We start from the raw sequence: 26,563 nt of genomic DNA, 5'->3' as shown, positions 1-26,563 counted from the left end.
ATTTTTACTTCATTTAACTGTACGATAGTTTCATTTTTATTATTTTATGTTGTTGCATGACACCTCTTTAACACAGAACTTGGCGAAGATTCAATTGTTTGAATGCAACATAAAGAGGAAATGACCTCATATAGAAAAAAAGAGTGCTGTGTTCTAATTAGAAATTCCAACCAATGAGAAATTTTTAAAATATTATTTTAATCATAACTAGTGTCATGAAATAGTATGGAATATCCAGAGTACAAATTGAAAGCACTTTTAAAAGTGAAAAATGAAGGATTTCGAAGTCCTGCTTCTTAAAGCTAATATGTAATCAGAATAAAGATTTCAATTTGTTAATCATAGCAGGAGATTAATGAAAAGTTTCATGGGAAAAAAAAGATACTCTAAACACATTTATCTCCAATGAGATATACATATGCAAGGACAATATAATATAAATTTCTGGTTAAATAGAATTTCTGTAGTCATCCAAAGCACTACTGGTTCCATGTTCTTCTCCTATTTTCTGTACCTTTCAGCAGGCGCTCACTATCAGGTTCAGTTCGGAGATGTGCCATACGATTCATGGTGCGAAAGACAGCAGCATCTCTTCCCCAGTAGTCACTGTAGAGACCAGTAAAAAGCTCACCACCTGTAGACCGCATATTAAACAAATAAATAAACAAATTTGATAATGCTCTACTTTATAATGTCCTTGAATATTATGGGCACTGTACTCTTAGCATGGCTCACTATTCTTTGCTCAAAAATGGGTGAGAAAGTGTCAGTAAGCTAATGCAGCTTAAAGGGTTTGTAGTCATTGTTCCTATCAGCACTGTAGTACTTACAGTTGAAACAGCATGAGGTCAACAATTTTAAATTTTGTTGAAGAGCTCAGCTTCCTTTCAAGATTGACAATGTTTTTGGAATAGATTCACACAAAAAAAATGTGAAGGTGTTAAAATAACAACCACACCAAGCACAGTAACATCTGTAACATCAAGCACCTAAGGACAATGATATCACTCTCAATTCAGTTAGTGCTTGGCCCTACAGATACCTACTCTTTATCAGCACCTAAGATTTCACCAGTGCTATGCCTCTTTGACCCATGGTTTGCTTCTGAGCACTTACTGATGTGCACTTGTCTTGTTAATGAGGAGCAGAGTTGCTTGGTCCCAGAACTGGATGCAGGGTTTTATGAGTATTTTACAGATGAAGTTTTCTCCCCAGTTGGAGAGATATGAAACTGCACCTGCCAGTTTACAGTTCATTTCCGTAAAGAAGCACAACTTTATTAGGCTGAAATGTTTTTCCCTTCAGCCTGCTGGAGCTGTTCTGCTTTACCTGGGGTAGCCACATCTGGGTGTATCTTGCTGGATGAAGGACTTAAGTGTTCAAAGGACAAGCAAATGGATGGCCCTCAGAGATCCCTTCCACCTCTAAGGATTCTATGATTCTATAATTCTATGATTCTAAATAAGTTTATTTTCCTCTGGCCCAGCAATAACTTGTTTTCATATCTATAAGCTATTCACCAGAGTAGGGACAGGACCAGAGATCTTTTACATTCTGTACATCTGGTGGTGAGCATTTGCTGACAAAATTATGAGAGCAGAATAGGGACTGACTTTCAAAAGGGCATTTATGAATTAAGCAAATGTAGTGAGATATTATAAAAATATATTGATTGCCAATAACTTTTGAAAATTTATATGTCGCTGAATATAACTAGTGACTACATACGCTCAGAAATCTGGACTATCACTATCTGAGTCAGATATAACCAGCAATAGTTCCACATTTTTGCTATGCATGGGTGCAATTCCCTCTAAATTAATCAAGCATTAGGAGTAATTTACTTAATATCCATTTAGAATTAGATTATAAATTTCTTAGGCCTAAATTTCAAAGTGGAAAATGCTGGCCACTAGGTGGCATCCTTACGTCAGAAAACAACGCAGCAGGAATTGCACTGCACAAGAAGAAGGAAATTAGTTATTTCCAGTTCTTTGCTAATCTGAGAGGAGATTTCTGTGGCACGGTTTCCTACTCCCTAATCAAAACAAACGACTCATCATTTCAAATAACATTTGCTGGCATTTGTAAAGGATTACAGCAAAAGCAAAGATGTTGCTTGTTGGTCTCCCTCAGTGTGTGAAATTTGTTTATTTTAAGAGATATATATGAATTTAATGGTACAATAACTCTAAATAATGACTGTGAACAGTTTAGAGTAGTTTGGCAGCTGGGGATGGTTCAGAGACCTCTGCTGAGAATAGTTTTCCCCTAGGCTTCACCTTATGAAGAATGGATATTGCGTTGTAAAATACATTGTGGTAATTCAGTGTAAAATATTGGCAAGTGAAATTAAAAGTAAATATAAATTATAGTACCACCAGAACTAATAGAAAGCTTTACTTAAAACAAACAAACAAACAAATAAACAAACAAAAAAAACACACCACAGAGGTGCTTAAACAGGTCTCACCAGTGTCTGAATAATGTTCCAAGCAAGAGTTACAACCCTAATTAATGAGTTACGTTAGTCATAAACTCCCCTCTAAGAATTCCACTGGATAATTTTTGTTTTCCTCTTGTTCATTTTTTTTGTTAAATTATGGTAAAGTATAATAAGAATGAGGCTTTTGTCTTTTCAACACAGTAATATGATGTGGAAAATGCATTCATACAAGGTAGACAATTCTTCACATTTTGCTAGTGATCAAGATTAGCAGTTATACATCCAAACATTCAAAAGATCAGATGGGGGAGGCTATTCATTCTATTTGACAAAGGTAAAAAGCATCTGTATAGATAATTATCTGCTGGTGTGTCACCCCAGCATACACTGGGGAACTTATACCTGATTTTAGCTCTGAGATTCCAGGAGAAACAAATTGAAGTGTTGGATGGTTTTTGTCCACAAAAGATAAAATAGAGATGCAGAATTTAAATCTGATTTTTATAATGAATTATTTCTAAGTTAAACACACGACAAGTACCAAGAGTGAACAGAAGGCCTAGAGAGAGAGATGAGATAATACTGAGCAGTGTGACACAAGTATATTAAACGTAATTCTGTGATCCTTCACACCTTTGACATTAAACAGATCTTCTCTTTTCCTGTTCAGTAGCTCTTTGCCCATGACCTCTAAATGAATGTTGTGTATCTTGAACACTGCTAGGTTTTTAAAAGTGCTGACTAATTCTAGTTTTAGAAACAACCTGAGGTTGTGTTTTGAAAAATCTTAGCGTGATTCCTATTTTTTTCTCCTCTGTTGGTACTACATATCAGCTCATGACTATCTTAGTTGCAAAGTTTATACTGCTGCACATCACTGATAAACTAGTGTCTTCCAGGAAAATCAACTGCAAATTGAGTGATTTCACAGACCATCACCATTCTTCCTCTTTCCAGTCAAATTGTAGCATCAGTGAGGAATTACGTAAACACATACTTGACAAATTAATGGCTACAGCTAAGTTTAACACAGCCTGGTTACTGCTGATGAAACAAGAATGAAAACTTTCTTTTTTTCCTTATTTAAACAAATACAAACCTTGTAGCTCTCAAAAACAAACAAACAAAATCACACATATGTACACAAAAATAGTTTCAGCTCAAGTGATATAGTAGGAGTACTGCATCCAGATGCAGAGTCCTCAGTACAGGAGGCATAGACCTGTTGGAGCGCATCCAGAGGAGGGCCACAAAAATGATCCAAGGGATGGAACACCTCCCCTGTGAGGACAGGCTGAGAAAGCTGGGACCATTCAGCCTGGAGAAGAGAAGGCTGTGAGGTGACCTGAGAGCAGCCTGTCACTATCTAAAGGGGAGCTACAGGAAAAAAGGAAACAAACTCTTTAGTAGGGTCTGTGGTAATAGAACAAGGGGAAATGGCTTCAAGCACAAGGAGTGTAGATTTAGGTGGGATATAAGGAGAAACTTTTTTGCAGTGAGGATGGTGAGGCACTGGAACAGGTTGCCCAGTTATGTGGTTGATGCCCTGTCCCAGGAGACTTTCAAGGCGAGGCTGGATCAAGCCCTGGGCAACGTGATCTAGCTGTGCATGTCCCTGTTCATTGCAGGGGAGTTGGACTTAGATGACCTTTGAGGGTCCCTTCCAACTCTAATGATTCTATGATTCTATGATATATGCACACTTTTATCTACTATTTGTTTCAAGTAGACAAGTACATCAAAATTCTGTTGGGGCTGCTTACAAGGTACCTGTATTTTTTTCCATACTCTTGAATTAAAGAATAAAACCCATTTCAATTCAATCAAATCCAATTTTTATCTAAAGCCTAGAATTCCTTGATAACAGCCCTTAAACAGACTTATGCCTAAGATCTCGGAAAATATAGAAAATATTGATAAAATGTCAAAATTAATATAGTAGTCTTTGAGCTACACCTCAGTTAATTTTTTTTTTCCCCTATTTTTTTTTGTTTAATTAGTTATCTGAATGTTGCAGGTATACACCATAGCCATATGTAATAGAATCATATCATATCATATCAGCTTCAGTCACTGTCGGGGTCTCTATTTCACAGAAGTTCCCAAACTGTCAGGTAATTTTGAAGTTTTATGTTCTCTATCCATTACCATTAGTTTTAGCAGACTAAGGCTCACAGTCAGATTTTTAGCAAATTATATTTTTCACAGTAGAAAACCACAAAATAAAAATAAATTAGCAATTGCTAATCCAATAAACTTTCTCACTACATTTGCTTTTTCTGTCTGTCTCTCAACTACTGCCTTCTGTTCTGAGAGAAATTGCATTATTTTCAGTTCATTCTCTAAAGTAAATGAAAATACACAAAGACATGAAGCTGCTCTAGAACTGCAAATAACAGGAACTATCAGAAAGGATTCCCTGGATGGAAAGTTCATCATCGCTTACTTGTGAAAGAATTCAGGTAACAAAATATAGACATAAGTTAATTTCTCAACTTTCAAGAGCTAGTGTGATCTAAGTTAATCAGTGTGTGCGATCAGATATCAAACAGAGTTATGGCTATTGAAAACAGATGGTAGAGTTCATTACAAATAATTTTTTCTGAATATGTAGTTTATCTAAATGTGCACCCATCTAACATCCATTCTGTTTCCTGATGGTGACAATAAACTGTCAGAAGTTAACTGTTCATAAACTGAGAAATTCGTTACAAGCTACTTTACCATTGGGTCAGATGACCTGCAATAAAACTTACAACAGTATGGGTATATAGTTTTAAAGCCAAGTCATAAACTATTGTTTTCTTGAGGTGAGGATTTTAACTGAAGTGAAGCGATAGATACGTGAAGAGACACAGCACAAGAGATTCTCTTTCTTCCTAAATTAATCTAGCCAAATCTGGTTCTAATTAGGGATGGAGCAAATGAGCTTTACAGCTGAAGAGCTTTTAAATTTTTATCAGAGGTAGAAAAAGTTTCTTTGTTAGCCTAATCCTCATCATTATCAATAGCAACACTGGTATAGATTGCTGTGTCAGTACAAGTTAGAGCTGTTTCTTACAGAGGTGGAAGCAGGTTTTGGATTGTTTTGTTAGGAAGAAAAGGAAGCAGCGATATGAAAGGGTTTGGTAAAAGTTTTGCTTAAAGTTTTTTCAAGGACATGCACATCAGCTAAGCCTGAATAGAAGAATGAAGGCATCTTTGAATGCAACCTCCAGAGGCACATACTTCATACCAGCTGAATGAAGTTTTCATGTCCAAGAAAACCAGAGGGTGTGAAGAAGAAGGAAACCTCCAAGTGTTGGGTGGAAGACCAGTCCTGAAGAGTGCATGGTGCAGTTGACATGTCCTGCCATGGGGTCACCATAAACTGGTACAAGGGTTGGTCTAAAGGAAGGAGGATCCCTTCCTTAAGAGTGCATTTGGCATTAGATATCTCTGTCTAAATTTTCAAAAGTCAATTAAAAGATTCTTTAATATTAAACATGATTGCATCTCTGTCTTCCACCCTTTTCAAATGGATACCTACAGAGGTAAAGGATATACATACAGTCTGTAGTCTAAGGAGCAGTGTTAATTCTGTTTATTCTGTAAGCTGTATGTCTCTGGTTATTAGAATATAGTAAAATACATGGAAATAACTTCTTTAGGATGTTTTTCTTAACTATTGGGAATGTTTAATTCTAATAGAATTAAAAATAAATATAATAAACATGTTAAAGAACGTTTTTGTTATGTTTTTAAAATATTCTATGATCACTTGAAATAATATATTTTCCATTGGATGAAGGAAGCCTCTAAATAGCTTTCTCAGGTTATATTACTCTTAATGAAGGCGTGAAAGTTTGTCTGTTTTTTGGATATTTATCAGTGATTTGATAAGAATATATTATTTTCTCATGTTAAAAATACCATATTACAGAACTCACAGCTTTGTGAGATTGATCTCATAAGTCTTTGACTGGATGTTCAAAGCAGATCACTGTTTACAAAGGAAAGGCTTATTTAGTGAATTACTCTTGCAGATAAAACCATGAGGATCCAAAGGACCTCCCATAATCCAGGCACAGTAATGAATAGGCCAGAAGCACGACGACTAATCACTAGTCTTGAAATGCTCAGTGGGACAATCTGGCTTCCATTTAAGCAAATAAAATTCACATTGATCTCACAGTAGGAACATGATCAGGTTAATTTATTTACTTAGTTCTGTCTGAGTAAAGGTTTAGAAGGACTTCAAGACCATGAGGTTTCAGGCCTACAGCAAATTCCATGGGATAAACCCTTGTTCTCAGGCTGAGCTAAGACTGGAATCTGTTAAAAATTGTAGAAACAATTTGGAAATAAGAGTGGAAGAAAGGCGTAACAATCTGTATGTAATGGATTTTGGAAGGTCAGACAAAATACTATCTAATTTTTCCCTGATTCTTTCATGACTTCTTAAACCAACAACTCAAGAATTTGAGCTGTAATGTTTGATAATGGGAATGAACAATATTTTGAAGAATTTCAGCAATTTGAGAGATTTGGCATCACTGGCAAATATTCTTCTTGTAATTTGTTCTTGTAAATGAACAAATTAGCTTATAAAAATATAATGCACCATGGGTGATTTGTATCAATGCAGTTAATAATAAAAAACTTTAGCTGTCTAAATTAAAGTTCCAACTCTAATATTTGAAATGGAATGTAAAAATCAGTCTCTCTCTTTTTGTAACCTTGAAAAACTTAAATTTTATTTGATCTAGCTCTTTCTTTCAATAACTATTTTTTTTGAATGCTCAGTTTTCATTTTATTTGTGTTTCCTAAAAACACAAAGTCACTGTGTTACTCCGTAAATGTATCTAAATTCCACCTTTTACCTGCTGTTTCAGTCTATTTTTAGCCAATGTACTATAATATTGCCAAGATCATGTTTGCTTCATCTCACAAAATGTTCTCAGGAACATTACAGAGGAAAAAAATGCATAGTTTACTGCACCACAGCTTCAAAGTTCACAGCCCTACAGTGATAAACTTACCAGCAAAGCAATGAGGAACACCAGCTCAGCACAGCTATCTGGCACTGCAGGACTTACACTGAATTATATTTTTATAATTGCTGATTGTAAGATCAACAGAAAATCATTCATTTTGTGTGGTTTTTCTTAGAAGAAAAAGCAGAAAAAAAATGTTTCAAACTCAAAAATGCTATACCATATATAAAAAATAATTGCCTTGGATAATAATAATAATTAAAAAAAAAAAATTCACATTTTTACAAGACGCCTGTTACCCAGATTACATCCCAGAAGATGAAAATTAGTAAGTTTTGCATATTTATCTCAGTGGTGTAAAAGACTAAGTTTGGCATATTGCTTTGCTTTGAATAAAGCAGGAAATTATTTCTGAAATTACACAATCAATCAATTACTTCTTCAGGATCGCACACGCCATTTAACATCTACTAACTCCACTGAAACACTCTTGCTGAAATGAATGCTGCTTGAGATGTGACATTAATGTGGGCAGCACCATGAGGATTAAGCATGACATGTGGAAAGCAGCGAAAGACTGACAACACCTTGGCATGCTAAAGAAAGATGCTCAAGACGACAGATTGACAGGACCATGAAGTTTGTGACATAAAGATCATTACCAATTAAGATGGAAGTGAAGGAAGAAGTGGGGTCAAAAGGGCACCTGCCTCGTCCTCTCTCAAATTTGTGCGATTCCAGTTGAAACAGATGATCCTTAAAAAAAAAAAAAAAAATCACAGAAAACAGTGTAAGCCCTCCAGGCAAATAAAAATGTCCTTAGAGACCAGCTTTAACTTTGTTATACCTTTGTTCTGAATTGAATTCATTAGGGAGAAAATGCAATTACTGTTGTTCACTGATATACTTGCAAAAATTATCTGGGTTTATACAAATCACTGTTGTGTGTGCACTGTCCCAAAAGAATCATTTAAATATGCAGTAAAATTGTACTTCTTTCATGTCTATGGGAGTAGGGAGTGAATATTTCTCTGTCTTTCCTCCAAATTACCTAAGCTTTAGATAGATATCTAGCCATGGAATGTATTTTCCCTCTTTAAATGTTTTTTTTTCCAATAGTTGTTAAATATATCATGCTGTGTTATCTTCTGTTGGTAGCTTTTACATGTTTATCTAAATTCTTCCTAAAAGTATGCTTAGAAATGAATCCCCAGTTATAGCCTTCAGAGCAGATGTGATTTCTGTAGAATATTGGCATGAAAAAAAATTGGTGACTTTGTTAAATTATGTTTGTAAGTCTTTAAAGGCTGATAAATAATTTGTAATTTAGATTTTCATTTGGTTTGGTCTCTCATCTCTCTCAAAAGAGCCCAACAAATATTGTCTGAATAAATTATCAAGTGAGAGTACATTTTAAAAGAACTATTTATATATTAACACCCCAAAAAACAAAACAACAAAAAACAGAAAACACAACCCGTATCACAAAATGTAGAGGTTTGTGAAGAATAAAAGGGGAAACAGAGAGAAAGCTCACCTATGAAATCTCCACAAGCCACGCAGCCATCAACTGCATGACTGAGAAACTGCAATAGTCCAGCAGTTTCAGTTCAATGTAACAGTTTCATTCAAAAGGCTAATGAAATACAGATTTTAACAAAATATCAGATAAATTCAATCTACATATGCAGCAAACTAACCTCAAATGCAGGTTGCTCAGGTTGCTCATATACTTTAGTCAATGGTTTGTAAGGCGTAAGATTACTTGTGACAGCACCCCCAGATCCCCTGGAATTGTGAGGTGGATGTGCCTGGACCTCTCCCTTATAGCAAACATGCCAAAAAGAGGTTCAGGAGGGTATTTAATGATAAAAGTCAGGTTTTATTAGATTGCAAATTAGTATAACTCAGTATATCCCAAGGATATATCTTAGTATATCTCAGTATATATAGGCTGGACAAAATAGAAGTAAACAGAAGTTGATAAGCAATTTCTTCCCTTTCCCATTGTGTCCTGGTGGTCCTTGCATAGTTCTTTATATGTCCTTTTAGTCCTTATTTCCAGAAGCCAGAAAGCTGTACTTTTGGGAGGCACAGAAACCTGATTATGTCTACTCTCTCTCTTATGCACTTTTCTCCATCTAGATCATTCTCTTCTGTCCACCCATCCCCCCCTACAACCTAGAAATCTCTCCCTCTCTGCACCTTTGGGTGCATTTGCCCAAAAAGTAAAACTAATATTCCTCTCTGATTAAGCACTCCATCCATGGCAGCTATGCTCTCCTGAAAGAAACGTAAAATACGCACAATAAGCAAAGATGCAGAGTGACCACTGCATATGATAGAAAGTTGCTAAGATAATTTAAAAGAAAAAAAAAGGAGAAAGAAAAGATTATATATAAAGGAACAGGGGTAGCTGTAGAGAATTTAGCACCCAGACACTGATGATTGATGGAGTATCTCTATGCATTTCATTTAAAGGAATATATTCTCGATTTTTCACAAGCCCCTTCCCTTCAAAGCACTGTTGACTTCTTAGATCACAAATGAGCCAAGCTATTGTACCTATCTTTCATTCCTATCTGTCTAAACAATAAATGCCATTTTTTCTGCAACTTCTGGTCAAAAAGAAAGAATTCCATTAGTTGGATAGTTTCCATAAAAGTGAGATGCAACCCAGAATACAGTTCTGGAAAGTAAAACATCTGTTTCATATCTAATTGAAGTGAAAAAGCCACCCCCAAAATAAAAACAACAAGCAACCTCCCTCAGAAGTAATGAGTCCTAAAGCCCATGCATTAACAAGGCACTCTCAATCTCACCTCTTCAGAAGCTCCTCTGTTGGCCAAACCCTGGCACATTATTTACAATAGGGCCTGACGTTATAGCTGACGCAGCAGAAAATAATCGTTCTGGGTAGATACTGGTGTTGCAAGAATATTATTTTTTGCTGTATCAGCTATGATTGCATATCAGTAGTAACTATTCCCATTCTGCTTTGGGGTAAATGTCAAACAACGAAGAAATATTTCTGTGTGTGGAAATCTCAACCTCATTCCATGCTTTTCAAACATCACATACCAGTTATTTCTTTAAAACTAAATACCATAATATTTTGGGTCAACAGCAGAAAAAGAATAGCAAGGAGAAAGCAGGAGTGGAAAGAAAAACCTTCAAAAAGTACACAAATAGACTAGCAAGCCATAACTGCAGTAAAATACTGTGTAAAGTAAATGTTCTAAAAAGATTTGAATGTCTGATGCTATTTATATTCCAATCAGGTATTAAAAATAAAGTTACTCATGAAAAAACTTACCATCTAGGGTCTTGACTAAAGTAACTGTCAATGGATCAGGTCAATAAATAAAAAAATACTTCTAGATTGGAAGATGTAGAAGTAAGGGGGGAGATAAACTGAGAGTTTCAAATTAAAAATGTCAACGGTTTACGGGCGTTAGGCCCGATTCCGTGACAAAGGGGACGGGGGACCCAAGGGCCCACGTCCCGGGAAAAGGGGAAAGGGGAAAAGGGTAGGGAGATGGCCCTGAGAGCAAAGAACAGCGGCAACAATCTGAGGAGAAACAAACTAATTTACTAAATAAAATATCGGAATGCAAAACAACACACTATAATACAATATAATTACAATTTAAGCTGATAAATTCAATACAGAGAGAGAGAATGTCCCAAAATCAAGGTAGGCCTTACTCTACTACCGACGATAAGGCGGCTGGAGAGCGAGGTGCTGCCAAGACGAGAGACGGCGGAAAAAAGGGACGAGGTCTCGTGATCTGCAAGTTTTTATACTGCGAGCTTCTATCTTTTCCCTCCGGCTGGAAAATGGTAACAAAGGAGCAAAGTACCGTGGGGACTGTAGTAGTCCTTCTCTTCTGAGGACTAGGTATGTCCACTACATGATGTTATGATGTGGAATACCAATAACCGAAAATCACAAAACCATGACAGTTTTATAGATTTAATACTTTTCATTCATTTTTTCCCATCCCCCCCAAAAAAAGGAAAAGAAAAATGGAACTACCAATCAAAGGAAAAAGGAAAAATATTATAGCCAATTAAAGCAAAACATGCTCAAGTGTCAAATATGATCAAGTGATCAAATATGGAAACAAAAATATTTTGAATCAGTACTTGTAAAAGTTGTGTTATCCATATTTATACTGTAAGGTTTATATTTCATCCTATATAGAGAACGGTAAGTGAAATTCCCTGTTGTAGGGCAATAGGTGATCTCACCTGGTTATTATAAATTACATTTCCTATTCAGACCTTCCCACACTAAAGACTCCCATGATTCTCAGACCAGGGAGACTTGGCCCAGTATAGGAGTCTTCCAGAAAATGTGGAAGGATTTTTAGTAACTGTACACCAAAGCACAGTACGTCAGTGAAAAAGCTGCTAAGTGTAGCTAACCATTCCCCTGAGAATCAGAACAAAATCAGTGCTGAAGACAAAGCTATTCCTTTTAACATTGTCATGGTTTTATGATTTTTGGTTATTGGTATTACACATCATAGCATCGTGTAGTGCACTGGGAGTTGAAGAGTTAATGCTTGTGGATAGTTCCAGGTGCCTGGTTCTCAGAAGAGAAGAACAACTACATTTCCTGGAGGACTTTGCTGTTCTGTTACCATTTTCCAGTCAGAGGGAAAGATAAAAACTCGCAGATCACGAGACATTCCTTCTTCTCGTCCCGTCTCTCATCCCGGCAGCATCTCGCTCCCCAGTCGTCTCACCATCGGCATTAGAGTAAGGCCTACATTAATTTTGGACACTCTCTCTCATTTTATTGGATTTATTAGCTTAAATTGTAATTATATTGTATTATAGTGTGTTATTTTGCATTCCGATATCTTATTTAGTAAATTAGTTTGTTTCTCCTCAGATCATTGCTGCTGTTTTGTTTTTAGGCCCATCTCCCTACCCTTTTTCCCTTTTATCTTTCCCAGGGCGTGGGTCCATGGGTCCCCCACCCCATTAGTCACGGAATGGGGCCAAAACCTGCCCGTAAACCATTGGCAAACATTTATAACATGTATGTGTTTAATACAGTTAGCTTTATAACCATGGAATGAAAACATTAGACAGCATGTGTGGTGTCCTTTTACTATCTGTATTTTAAAATCTGGAATTTCTGAATGAGAACTGTAGCTTACATATATAAACCCTTGCTAACAGTGAAAGTAGACAAAAATCTGTATTTCAGCTTAACCTGGAGAAGTTTCTAAGTGGATCTCATCTGTCTCAATACAAAACAGGATGCACATCTCATAAAAGCTTGCAGATGCATGAAACTGTTTGAAAAATCACTGCTAAATGTAATCAGTGACTCCTCCAAGAGAGATTTTCCACCTTCATCATTTAGGACAGCATACCAAATATTCCATGGTTGCAGTAAATTATTCCCATCACTGGAACAAGTAACTGAAGATCAGGTGTTAAATGTGTCAGCTTCCATGGAACGCCAATTAAAGTGAAATAAGCGTTACACATTAATAATCAGCTTTGAAGGATAATACCATAATTCTAACCCTCCTTGCTGTTTGTGACATTGCAATCCTTTGAGAAATGTCACAAGAAAACTGACAGTTTCATCAAAGATTATCCAACACAGCAATTAAACATTGCAATTTATTTTCTGGGTGTTCTCAATGGTTAGGGTAAAATTAATGCAAAAAAAACTACGTAGGACTGGAAGTGGAATTACAAATTTCTACATATAGTTCAGAAAAAGTGGTGCTCTGGGTTTGATTTATGATAACTTTGACCCAGAAAACATTATACACTTTCAAGTATTATTAAAATAATCATGTCATTTAAAAAAGAAATAGAAGATATTTCCAAGGGCATCAAACATTTTACCATTAACTTGACATGAATTGATAATTTTAGACAATGAAGAAGAATGTATGTTATAAATAATAAAGAAAGAAAAGGTCAACCGGAGCCATTAAAATTTAAAGACTGCATTTAACTTTTGTTGCAGAAAATTGCTTTCTCTCATGCCAAGTGCTGCTTTGCTCTGGTTCGAGAAAGCATTAATGCACGTGATTAATTTAAAACATATGCTTACTTCCATTACTATTCAGCAAAGTACCTAAGCCTATTCTCAGCTTTAATGCAAAGTACATATCTCTTAACTAAATCAGGGGCTTAAAAATATGGAGGATTTTGTTGGGATTTCCTATTATATTATTTTTATGAGAAAAAAATAATTTGATTTTCTGTAAGTGGATTTTTTTCCCGCTCTTAATTGTTAGTGTTTTCCAGGTAACATATAAAGTAAAACATATCATAGTGTCATTTTAAAAGGAAATTTAAATTATTTCACAATCTTTCATTACATTCTTAGCTGTATATTTTCCAGGAGACCTATGCCTTTTGGCTTATTTTATTTATTTTTAGAGAAGTCCATGCTGTTTATACTGCAAAATGATAAATCATATTTAGAGTATTTCGACAGGGCAGATTTTTTTTGCGAATGTAGTTCTTAACACTGTCTATACTACTTCCTATTATTGCAAGTCACTGAACAAAATTCATTCTTAGTATTAATGATCTCATGATTAAATGATTTTAGAGTGAGCACGACATTACATGCAAAGCTATTTCTCATGTTTCATATATTTGGAGACATTTTGGAAGAATTTTCAAAAAAATTCATTTTTTTGAATTATGCAAATTCAAAAGCCAAATGCTAAAAATGTAAAATAGGAGTGCATTGCTTGTGAGAAATAATGAAAAAGTTTTTTAAGTATGAAATGTATGGGGAGTACGAACACCACAGATTCACCTTATTTAATTACACGGCCCTGCTTGAGGAATACTACTGGAAATGGATGGGACACAGTGACATAAGGAGGGAAGGACAACCTTGTGGACTGCCTGGCTGAACAAGTGAGCTGGTAAACTGGGCTTTCAACAAGGGTATCAGAACTGGAGTCCAAAGCCCAGAGCTGCAAATGGACAGAGTGCATGAGGGAGGGAGATCCCAATGGGGACCTTCACAATCCTCCTCTGAAGAGAGAATATTTAGAAGTTTTCCTTGCCCTTGTGTACAATGGTGAACAATAGCTGTGAGATTACCTCTTGCATGCATGGCAATGTCCGCTCACAAAGCACTTCCACTGAAGACTATAGCAGTTTTGCCTTTGTTCTTTAGGACAATTAATGAGACTCTTATCACAAAATAAGGGATATAATTGGATTCACTGATTCCAAGCACTCCATTTGTTTTTTTCTATTACTATCTCAAGCTAAACAATAAAGTAACACCTATGAAAAACTGATTTAAAAAATTCACTGACTTATGTACCCAATGAGACACCATTGCAGCTCTATAGACAGTTTTAAGCTCTGTCAAATTAATGTAATTTATGAAATCTCCAAGACAGTAACAAACTTCGTCCTGTGGAAGACAGAATTTCAAGAAATTCAATAGAGCAAATATGCTATTTATAAAGAAAGAAAGCATTTGTTGCCCACAGATATTATTCTTAGATTTTTTAAGGTTGTTTTAATCTTAACCTTACACCTTTAACGTCTGGCATTTTGTACAACCATAAACAGTCATGCATACTAATGTAAATTCTTCGGCTCCTTAGGTTAGGTTATATTAAAGTCAATAAAATATTTGAAAATATTTTAATTTTCAATAAGATTTGTAGAGAATTTCACTTGTGCAGCTGGATTCATTTTCTCATGTAAGAAATTAAAATCAAATGAATACAGAGAAATTTTGTGACCACAACAGAAAATGAAGTGCAATTCACAAAATACACCTCATCTTTAATTTTTTTTGCGCTATAACATTTTTCTTATAAATACAGATGAGATTTTACAAATACTCTTTTGCCTTGTGTATTATCAAAATATTTTTTCAGTGTTTTTTTCTTTGTATACTTGCTTATCCATACATTTGTATTTTGACACAGACAGACATGCTGTTTACATTATGCAGAGGCTTTTTTTGGGAAAGACAAACCTTGATATCCCCTTTTAAAAAGATAGTTTGAAACATCATAGAACATTTCTGTGAATCAGCAGAAAGTAATTCAAATATGTCTCCAAAATGAGCTCTCTACTGCATCATCCTACCTTGAGCTGCATGTTTCCCTCATCAAGAAGGCAAGTGGTAGAAGAGATAAACACTAAAATATATTTTCTTTGCATAACAGAAAATAACACACCTTGTCAGGCCTGAAAAGACTTCTTATGCCATATAGCTTATATGTACTGAAGACTACATTTAGACAAAAAAAGCATACATTAGCAGTATCTGATAATTACAGTCTCCAGTATAATAAGGGGTACCTGATCCAACGAAGTATTAAAAAAATAAAAAAAATCTAAAACTAGTGGAAAAATAATCAATACCATAGAGATTCTATAAAGAAAAGTTTATTCCAAATATGTTAATAAATTCCTATTGCAAATCACCATAACAGAGATATGTGGATGAGCAACACTTGGGTGCTCCAGCAGTGGAAGAACTCTTCATGACAGAAGATCTAAAAAAAATTCCAAATGTTAATTTGTAAAAAATATACATACTGGCTCAAGTTGTTATGCCTGCTTTCAGAGGATTAATACATTTGAAAATTACACCTTCCATATTCATTCTACACTATTTTTTACTTTCTGAGCCAAATGGAGATGCACTGTTAAGGATAAAGCCCTCAAAGAACTCACTGAAATAGTCAGTTCTCCTCCGTTTGACATAATGAAGATTATTTGGGGGGTAGTATTTCTCCTGAGAAACTGTTTTCAATCCTCTTTACTATGCAGTGACATACTGAAAAGATCAAACATCCTATGGGACGAAAGTGCATAAAATATTACAGACATTAAATCCTCCCTAAAAATTCACATTTTTCAGGTCTATGCCTTTTATTCTACATTTAAATGAGTAAGACACATTGGACATGTTTAAAATCTGGAGCTGTGTCAGACAGATGCCTGGGTTTGCTAAAGGATTAGCAATTTGTGACTTATGTCAAAATATCTACCCCAAAGTGACAGAAATAATATATTTTAGTGATCTAATTCGTGTTAAATACTCTGGCAAAAGAAAAAAAAACTGCATATAGAAATCACAGGAATCTATCCTTAGCAGTTTGAAGTTATTATGTACACATGATTGAATTTGTCAGAATTTTTGGAGACACAGTTTTGCATAACCTTAGCTGTAAATATAAATTCATTAAGGTCTTGTGGCATAGAATAAGATCTTAAACAACATAATTTATGATTACATTGCAGTGGTATGGTGGTCAGTATGTATGAAAGTTCCTGAAACCCCATAAGGGATCTCTATAATTAAAAGGTGTACATGGAGATGTAGTCTTATAACTAGGGGCTACAGAGAGTACAAATGCAAAGCAAAGGAAATTCTGCAGGGAATTTCTGTCTTTAAGTAGAACATCTTTACATAGTTAGCCAAGATCTTCAGTTTTCCTCAATTTTGGCAGTCTAATCTTATCTTGGGACTGCGAGGGTCAAATCAGAACAGATACAAGATAAACACCCTCTTGTCTGATGATTAATAAAAATTCGGGGACAAAAATCATGAAGAAAGGAAAGATACAGCTCTATAGTTTGAGATTAGATTAATTGCCATTGGTGATGAATAGAGGAACAGATATATTGGGCACAGAGAAGAAAATGAGTATGCTGAACTAGGAATGGCTGTGGAAAAGCGCTTTTCATTTCCATGGACTTGGAGCCTCAGATAGCCAACAGACCTGAAAAGTTCCAGGAAGGCATGGCAAAAGTATGGATTCTGGAAGAAAGGGCAAGGGATTGGATCCACTCACTGAGGAGCCTTCAGCTGTTTGCTCTTTATGATGCACATGAACTACAAATACCTCTTTTTAGTTCATTTTTCAGTCTGGAATAATTTTCTTGGATAGATCTCAAGTTAAAAAGAGTCTTAAGTTATAGAAGACTTATAGAATATTTAGGGTAGATTTTATAAACCTGCAAAAATATTACCTAAATCCTGTCATTGTTCAATTTTTGCTGATTTTAATTGTGATGACTAGCAACTTGTATAGTACCTTCACTCCTCAAAGAATGTCATAGACTTCACAAGGTAACCTCTCTTAGAAATATACTTTCTCTGATAGTGTTGTGGGTTAAGCCAGCAGCAGCCATTCACTCACTCCCCCAAGTGGGATGAAGGAGAGAATAGGAAACAAAATAGAACTCGTGGGTTGAGACAAAAGCTGTTTTCTAAAACAGAAGAGAAAAGATGGAAAAAAAATGCAATTATAGCAATACATATAGCTGCAATACAATTACTCACAACCTGCCAATGAGGTCTCACCTCTCACTACCCCCACCAACAGATGCCCCACAGCATCCCAAGCAGATAGCAGCTGCACCCTCAGCCAACTCCTCTCAGCTTTATGGCCTTCTGCACAGTGTCACACAGTATGGAACAACCCATAGCTAATTCTGGCCACCTGTCCTGGCTCCACTCTACCCCTGCTGTTGTGCTATAAAGGCAGTGCCTCTTCTTCAAATGGCCTGGTCTTCGGTTTGTTCTTACCACTCAGCAACAACCTGACATTGCTATGCCATTAACACCAGTTTGTCTGAAACCAGGATGCATAGGTAAAGGTAGAAGAGACTAGAATGACCTACCTATTCCCATTAATTTACAACACAGGTGGAATATTTCTTTGTTTTTGGTCTAATAGCTTTATTTATTTCTCTGTGTTGATTCATTTTTTCCTGGCCACCTGTCTTTAATCTTTAAAGTACAGGTTTAATACAGTGGAAAATTCATTTTGTGTGGCTGATCAATTTGTAAATTCTGCCAAATTGAAATTAAATTTTGTTTAGTCATATTTAGATAGAATCCAAAAATAATGAATGCTGCTCCGTTTTTTTGGATAGAGAGTACTGTCAAACAAACCTGTTGTCTATTGCAACGTCTAAGACTGACAAATAAGAACAACTGTACCAATACAGAATATTTGGATTTCTCTGAGGCATTTGACTGTATATAGCTGTTTGATGAAATAATGTGCATTGTGAAATTGTTAAGGAATGTAAACTGGAGATATATATTAAAATGTAGTTGCTATTAGGTACACATCAATTAATCCTCTTTCCTTGAAGATTTCTTTTTGATAGAATGTTGATTTATTTGTTTATTTATTTGACGAGGGGTCTGAAGCACAAGGCTTATGAGAGTGGCAGAGGGAACTGGGATTGTTTCTTTTAGAGAAAAGGAGGCTCAGAGGTGACCTTATAATGCTACAACTGTCTAAAAGGAGGTTGTAGTGAGGTGGGAGTTGGCCTCTTCTCCCATGTAACTAATGATAGGGTGAGAGGGAATGGCCTCAAGTTGCACCTTGGAGTTCAGGTTGGATATTAGAAAAAATTTCTTCTCCAAAGAGTTGCCAGGTGCTAGAACAGGCTGCCCTGGAGGTGTTCAAGAAATGTTTAGATGTGGTACTAAGGGACATGGTTTACTGGGAAATATTGGTGGTAGCTGGATGGTTGGACTGGATAATCTTGGAGGTCTTTTCCAACCTTGGTGATTCTATGATTTAAGAGTGATTTAAACAAGAGTACTACTTATTTATGGTAAAGTTTACAAATGACAGAAAAAGACTGATGAGGCATAAATAATGAAAAATAATGGGTACTTAGTGTGTCATTGGGTGATCTAAACATTGAGTTGAAGTTTAGAAGCTGACAAAGTAAATTTCAATACATTTGTATCCAAAGTGCTATATACTGGAAAAAAGGAACACCATTTTTTGTCATAAGAATGCTTTAAATTGTGAAGGCTCAGATCCATGTTCAGTCAGGCTACCTTCCAGCATTAGACTGAAGTATCTCACTTAGTATCTTGGATATCCTGGGTGCCTTATTACAGCTGACAATGACAAGCATTTCTAGAAATCTTTGTTCATCTTCTTGTATGTGACTCCTACCTAATTAGGTGTCTTAATTAAGTATAAAGTTAACTGGGAAAAAATTGGGCTCCAGAGAGTAGCTTTGAATCAAGTGCCAAAATATAAAAATGAGATTTCTCAGTGTGATGCTGTGCCATGAACTCAGCACTTGAGTCTACGGAAAGAGGAATCTCAAACAGAAGTAGGGAAGTGACCTTGCCTCATCAAATAGCTTGTCTGGCTGTAGTGCGTGCCCTTCCAGAACACTTAAAAATACTGCAGAGTTCAGAGGAAGGACACAAATATGACTGAGGAATCCTTGTGATAGGAGGATTAAGGAGCTATATTTATTCAGCTTATCAAAAAAGTGAAGAGGTAGCTTGATCTCTGTGTATAGGTACTTATACATGGAAAAGATTTTGAAAAGATAATGAGAGACTTTTCAAGTTTGCTATCATAGGCATATCAAGGTTTAAAGGCAGGAAGCTGATGTTAGATAAATTTAGCCTTGAGTAAGTGGAAGTTTTCTAAGTGAAAGAGTGGAGTTGTCATTATTTTGATTATTTAAAATGATAATGCATAATTTCCTGAATGTTTTAATTCAATATTTGGGAGCAATCATCCATGCAGTATGTGACTGACCACACAAAATGTTCTTGTAAAGCTTTCTGGCCCCTGTTTCTATTTATGCAACACTCATTATCCCTTTCCTTGCAAACAACTCAGGGGAAGAGATTTTCCCTTTCTTTATTACCCTTACGGATGACTCACATATCCAATCATTCATTAAAATAATTATTACAGCCATATATCATGAGCTTGAATTTCACACAGAGACACATGCATTGACTGGGAAGGACATTTTTTTGTGTTACAAGACGATATTTATCTTTTCAGAAAAAGATCAGAGACTGGCGAGATTTGAAGATGGGGTTGTTCTTTAAACTGGGGCAGAAAATTATTTCACATGTTGCTTGGCTACTTCGTACACATTTTCGCAGGAATACATAGGTAAGTTTGAATTCAATAAGAAATACATCTACAGTTTGGGTTAATTTGATCTTTGTTTTTTAGTTTTTTCCTGTTACAGCAAAGCACTTCTGTTGTTTGCTATGAGCATAGGGGTAATGCCACCTAATAAACTTCCTGCTTCCCATGATTTTAGGTGGCATTTTAATTTCTTTTGTAATACACATATTTAACTTCCAAAACCTGAAGTGTTTTAATTGAAATAAAATTTAGGGCTTTTGGATGTTGCAGTTTCACAGCCTGTAAGATGGACATTCAGACTCAATGATATAATCATTTCTGGTAAAAAAAAAAATAAAATAAATCTATGACAGTAGTTTTATTAGTTGATATCACTTTACATACATGAACTCTTGGCAACAGTTTAAAGATCATCTAAATTGTTTCACATAAAGTATAGATACAAAGAACTGCAGTAAATAAGCAATTTCATAGCATTTATCACTGCTGATTTAATTCCATAAATAGATTGTTCTGATAATGTGAAGATTTAGTGGATACCAGTTTCTAACTGGTAGCTTTTTATCCTTCCAAAGAGGAACACTGTGTCTCTGAGCAAATATTTTCAGGGTAAGAATTTGTCACACATTCTGTGTAATAAGGGACTGACCAACACCCACTTCTGTTTGGTAAGTGAAACCAGATGTTCCTACTCTTTAATCCTCTGCAAACTGAGAGCTGAGATGAGTAATAGGAAAAAGCATGGAGAGGGAATAACTGGGCAGATCATTTTGTTTTGATTATAAAAAGATACGTCAGAAACAATATCCTGAAATAATATACATAAATATGTATATAAATTTGTTCCTTAACAAAAAGGTGAAATAATTATGACATTACCAATACTGATCAAGAACAGAATAGTTATGTCATGTAAAAATTAAACTAAGATACGACTTGAACATTCTTTCTTAACTTCTATGTCAATTTACTCCAGTTTGTTAAAGCAAGAACTGAGGGGTTTATTTTGCCTCTGTTTGTCTGGGGTAAAGTTTACTGCACTGTTGAATCTTATTTTTGTTCTGAATTTGAAAAATAAGTATCCCTCCCAAAATCCAATGAACAATTAAGGGAAACATAGATTGGAAAGAAGGGAGAAACTCCAGCCTGAATCAACTGTTCTCCAAACAGGTACACCTATGACTTCACTAAAGGCTGTTCCTTTCTAATAGAGACTTGGAGTTTAGCATTGCAATTCCCTGACAAGCAGAATTCCATCAGACTAGCTGAAAAAGAAATAGGTTAGTAAGGAGCATGTTAGAATCCGGACACTGGCTCTCTGAAGCCACTAGTGCATTTTGTGGAAAGGATGACTTAGTCATCAGCCTTCTGAAGTGGAGAAACACAACTGTAGGCAGTTTAATGAGTACATGAGATGTTGAAAATGGTACTCTGCCAGCTCACTGTACAGCTCAATGAAAGATGTAAACACAATGTACAATTGTCCTTGAAGAAAAATTCTTGATCAGAGAATTATAGAATTATTTAAGTTGGAAAAGATCATTAAGATCATGAGTTCAACCATCTGCCTAACACTGCAAGTCCACTGCCAAACCATATCCAGCAGTGCCACTTCCACACATTTCTTTAATACCTCCAAGGACCGCAACTCCACCAGATGCCTGGGCATCCTGTTCCAATGCTTGGCCACCCTTTCTGTGAAGAAGTTCTTCTTGATATCCAAATCTTTATGTCCCCTGGTACAACTTGAGAGTGTTTGCTTGTGTCCTATCACATCACTTGAGAAAAGACCAACATCCTTCTCTCTGCAGCCTCCTTTCTGGTAGCTGTAGAGAGCAATGAGATCTTCCCTCAGCTTCTTCTCTGCCAGACTAAACAACCCCAGATCCTTCAGCTTCTCCTCATATTTCTAATTTACAGTTGTATACCACAACTTCTATCCCCTCAACAGGTTTCTCATGCAGTGGCACGCTCCATAGAAATCAGCTGTGTCTTTTCTCTTTATAGACTGTAAAAACTGAGGATACTACTTCTGCACATTGTTTTCTTTTGAAATTTCCACTCATTTTGCAGGTCCTATGGAAGCTGATTAATATCTTTACCTGTATTTAATGGAACTCTGTTCTGGACTTGTTAAAGATGCTTCATTTATTCATTACTTGGGCAGTCTAAAGACCTCTAAAGAGCTTCTGGAGCACCACTAAGACCTTGATAGCTTATTAAGGCAAAAAACGTTGACTGCAGATATATCTGCAGTGTGCATCTTAGTCTAAGGTTCATAATAATTCACCTACAGTATCCTGAGCTATTCACAATAGTACAGGAGTTCTGCTTTACTAGCAAATACATGTGAAGAAACAAAAACTGATATATATATATAAAGCATTTCTTCCAGTACACTTCTACTGAAAAAATGGAGGAGTGTATACAAATGGAAAAATAATAAACTGGATGGCAGATGTTTTATTTTATATTTTATTTTATATATGTATATTTAATTTTTTTTTCACTCTTTTTCATTTTCCTAGTGGCATCAAAAGCAGCAAGCATGACAATTGTTGAGAATGAAGGCAGAGTAATTTATTTCTTTTTACTTTCCTTCCTCTTCTGTATTTGATTTAAAGAATTATCTCAGATTTGTCCTCACAAAATATGTGTGAAGGACACATTGGTTGCATCATAGGAAATTTAGGTTGGATGGTCTCTGACTCTTGCTTTGTTCACACATTCTGAAAAAATGTAATTGTAACGAGATGAAGAAAATTCATTTCTGGATGATAGACCAATACAGACCCAAGCTTTTCTAATCTAAATAACCTTTTTAACATTTGAAAGTATTTCATAAAGTCGGTGATAATGAGCTCCTTTAGTGGCTGGCGATAGCCTTGTGTTTTGTAGGTAAAAAATATGTAGTATGCTCTTGGTGACACCAGCTTAGTTGTTCTTTCTGCAGTCAGCAATTATATTTTCACCTATTTGTAATTTATTTCTAAATGACACAAGAATGTTGGTTAATTTGCTGAAATGTTTAGAATTTGGAAGGCAACGTTCATCAGAGTCAAAGTAATTAGAGAGAAAAAGATAAAAAGCTGCTTGTTACTGTCAGTGACTATAATTGTATATTTTTAGAAAGGTAATATCTGGCAACAGCCTTACTAAAGTGAACAGACTGGAAATCCAGAGCAGAATGAATTAAATCTATCTTAAAGTAAAATAACAGCTTTAATCTGTTATGTGTTTAATCTTTCAAAAGGGTACGTATTGTATCATGAAAGTTATATGTAATTTGATTTTGAAAAATATATTTGTTTATATTCTGATGACAGAACACAAGTTTGAGGTTGAATCCAATCAATATTACTTGTTGGTTTATATGAGTAACATGCTCAAGTATAATTATTTTAAATATTTAATTGAAATAATTAAAAATTACTAAAAACTATTTAAGCGCTCTTGAAATAACTAGTATTGTGATATTTCTATAAGCCATAAAAAAACATGTAAGAAGAATTCAAATGCGTAATATATCTTATTAAAACTTCATTGTGAAAGATTTCAGTTACTGCATGCTAAATTAGATTAATATTTTCTAGAAAGACTGTGTATGGGAATGGACATCCTAGTGCATTTTTTGAGAAACTTAAAGGATCTGATTTCCAGTAATTTCCAAGGAGTAATGATTCACCAATTAGACAACAAAATTCTTCCTGGTTTTGAGACAAAGGTCTCCTTTTGGCTTCAGTGCTTGTTGATAGCAGCCCAGTTTATTGCAAGGCACAGCTCAAGACTGTTTTTGATGAGGAAGTATGAATTTGTAGTTGAATAAGAATGTAAGACTTACAGAAGAGGCAGGAGTACTCCTTTTCGTAAGCTGGCACGCACCTCACAAAAACATGCTAAATATTGATTGGGATAGAGAATACCATACAGTATGAATACAGTCATGAACATGGCTTTAGGATATTATCACAGTCCAAAGGAAGAGCTGTAATGCTTCATTTGCTTACCAAACATCTATTCAGAAATGGATGAATTCATGTAAACATTCATTATTAACCAGTAACAGAATACATTTTTCTGCAGTGTGAGACTACTGAGCCTGAAGAACAAGAGCCTCAATTGGAGGCTTGTACAGTAAATTGCAAGGCTGAAGGTTTCAGAATACATAGTCCTACTATTTTGTCAAGTTTTTAATGCGTACATCTCTAATTGTTATTACCATATGCATTACAATTCAAGAACCCTGAATTTTTTTTTTACAGAAAAGGTCACGTCTTGCTTGGAAAATTAGCTCAGGAAGCAATACTGAAACTTTAAGGTTTAAGGTAGGAAGCACAAAGCATGTATTTCTTCTATGCTGATTCATAATTCCACATGGAAGAGTAAATCTAGCTTTATGTGCTTTGATAGCTAGATTTGCAGATACAGAGAAGTCTGGTATTATGATTCTTTTCCTTTTACACTTTATGAGTTCAGAAGTCTGCAAAACATTATTGTTCAAAGAATGTACATAAGCCTCAAATATACCTTGTACTACATAAAGACATTTTGTTCAGAAGTTGTTTCTGTACAACTATACTTAGTAGTAAAAATGAATTCAGAAAAATGCAAGGAATATAATGCTGTCGAGTCTCCAGCTGAGCCTGGCTATGAACCAGCAGTGCCATGTAAGGATCGCTGTATTCCCAGATTAGGCTATTTCTATGGCTGGACCTAAAGACTTTAGGGAGCAGCTGCCAATCATTTATAATTCTCCTTCCATGAAAGTCAGACAGAAAGAGACAAGAGAGCTGAGGTGGAGGAAGTTGAAGGACAGTAATTTGAAGTTACTTTCTCAGGACACTCTCAGTGGAGAGATCAACAGAGTTTAAATTGCAATTTTCTGAGGACAGATTTGGTTCCTTTACTTTCTGCAGTTACATGATATTCTTATCCTGCAAGATTACAATTTGCCTACTCAACCACATACCATGTGTTATTTTTAAATTACCATATACATGGCACCTGTCTTTTTTAATCCTATGGTCAAATTTTCAGATAAGGGAAACCGGTATGGCTACTACTTATAGCTCCTAGTGTAGCAAATATGTTTCCTGTTGGGCTACACAAACAGAAAAATGGTATTTTTCCCATGACTTCAGTGTGGGTAAAATTTTAGAACTTCAGTTTTACATATGAGTATAATAAACAAAAAGAAGGAAAGAAAAGACAGTGATACTAAAGGGGGGAATCATGAGCCACACATTCTTATATAAAAATTTTGCTTCTCATTTTTTTTTTTTGTTTCTATCTTTATTAGGTTGTTGATTAAATAGAGTTCCTAAATATACAGGCACTGCTTCCTTTAACCTATTCCAGGAAGCCTGACACAAGGTTCATAATATGAGCAAAGACATTCAGAGTTTCTTTGTTTAATAATTGCTTATCATTTAGTTCCAGAATTTTAGAAGACAGTGTCAGATGTCAGATAGCATCAAATATAAGTCCTGTAATGGGTTCTTAACTACCGAGTGCTGCTGATTTTAACAGCAGATGATGGTGCACAGCACAGATTGGATCCTCATTGCTGATGTTGTGTGTGGTTCTAGTTTCATTTTTCAAAGGTATCCTTGTTTACTCAGAAAAGATGATTCAAAGTATATATATATCTGAAGGAAATGCTTTATTAACATATAAGGAGTAGAGTTTATAAAAAAAAATACACCTGTGATTAATATTTATTTGAGTCAACTGCATATTTTAAATCAACTCTAGCCTCTGTCCTTTGCTTTCCTGATGTTCTGACCGGTTAATCAATAAACAACACTGTAGGTATGAGAAAAGTATGAAATACAGCTTCTATGACTTGCTAGGCACAAAACTGTCAGCTAAATGTGGAATGACAATTAAAGTGTGATGTAAAAGACAGAATAAAACCAGATTGTTTGGAGAACTTAAGCTGAAACGGAGTAATTCTGGTATAGAATAACTAGGAGTGGGGTGGATTGGAGTGGGCTGGAAGAACATCCACTTTGTAGTTGCATATTTAAATACAGGAAGTCACACAAAACAAGATAAAAGTTTGGCAACAAACAATAATAAAAAAAACACCATCAGCTTCATTAACAACAAAGAAACAAAGTAATGTATATTTGCAGTTTCTTTCTCAAATGAAGGTAGCCAGATCATAAACTTATACAACATAATTCAAAACCAACCTTTAATTTTCTGGGATATAGCA

The 26,563-nt window shown here is 35.4% G+C and overlaps 1 protein-coding gene across 1 annotated transcript in view; it reads right to left on the bottom strand.

Annotated features, from left to right (window-relative positions):
* Positions 1–26,563, bottom strand: part of SEMA3E (semaphorin 3E) — a 137,119-nt gene that overhangs the window by 31,076 nt on the left and 79,480 nt on the right. Inside the window, exons 5-6 of the mRNA XM_021384726.1 lie at positions 8,086–8,179; positions 515–634 (exon numbers count right to left, since the gene is read on the bottom strand). Coding sequence (XP_021240401.1) covers positions 515–634; positions 8,086–8,179 — 214 coding nt within the window. The remainder of the gene's footprint in view (positions 1–514; positions 635–8,085; positions 8,180–26,563) is intronic.

The sequence above is a fragment of the Numida meleagris genome, chromosome 1, assembly GCF_002078875.1.
Source record: "Numida meleagris isolate 19003 breed g44 Domestic line chromosome 1, NumMel1.0, whole genome shotgun sequence".
Taxonomy (NCBI): domain Eukaryota; kingdom Metazoa; phylum Chordata; class Aves; order Galliformes; family Numididae; genus Numida; species Numida meleagris.
This window is presented reverse-complemented; position numbering and strand designations above follow the sequence as displayed.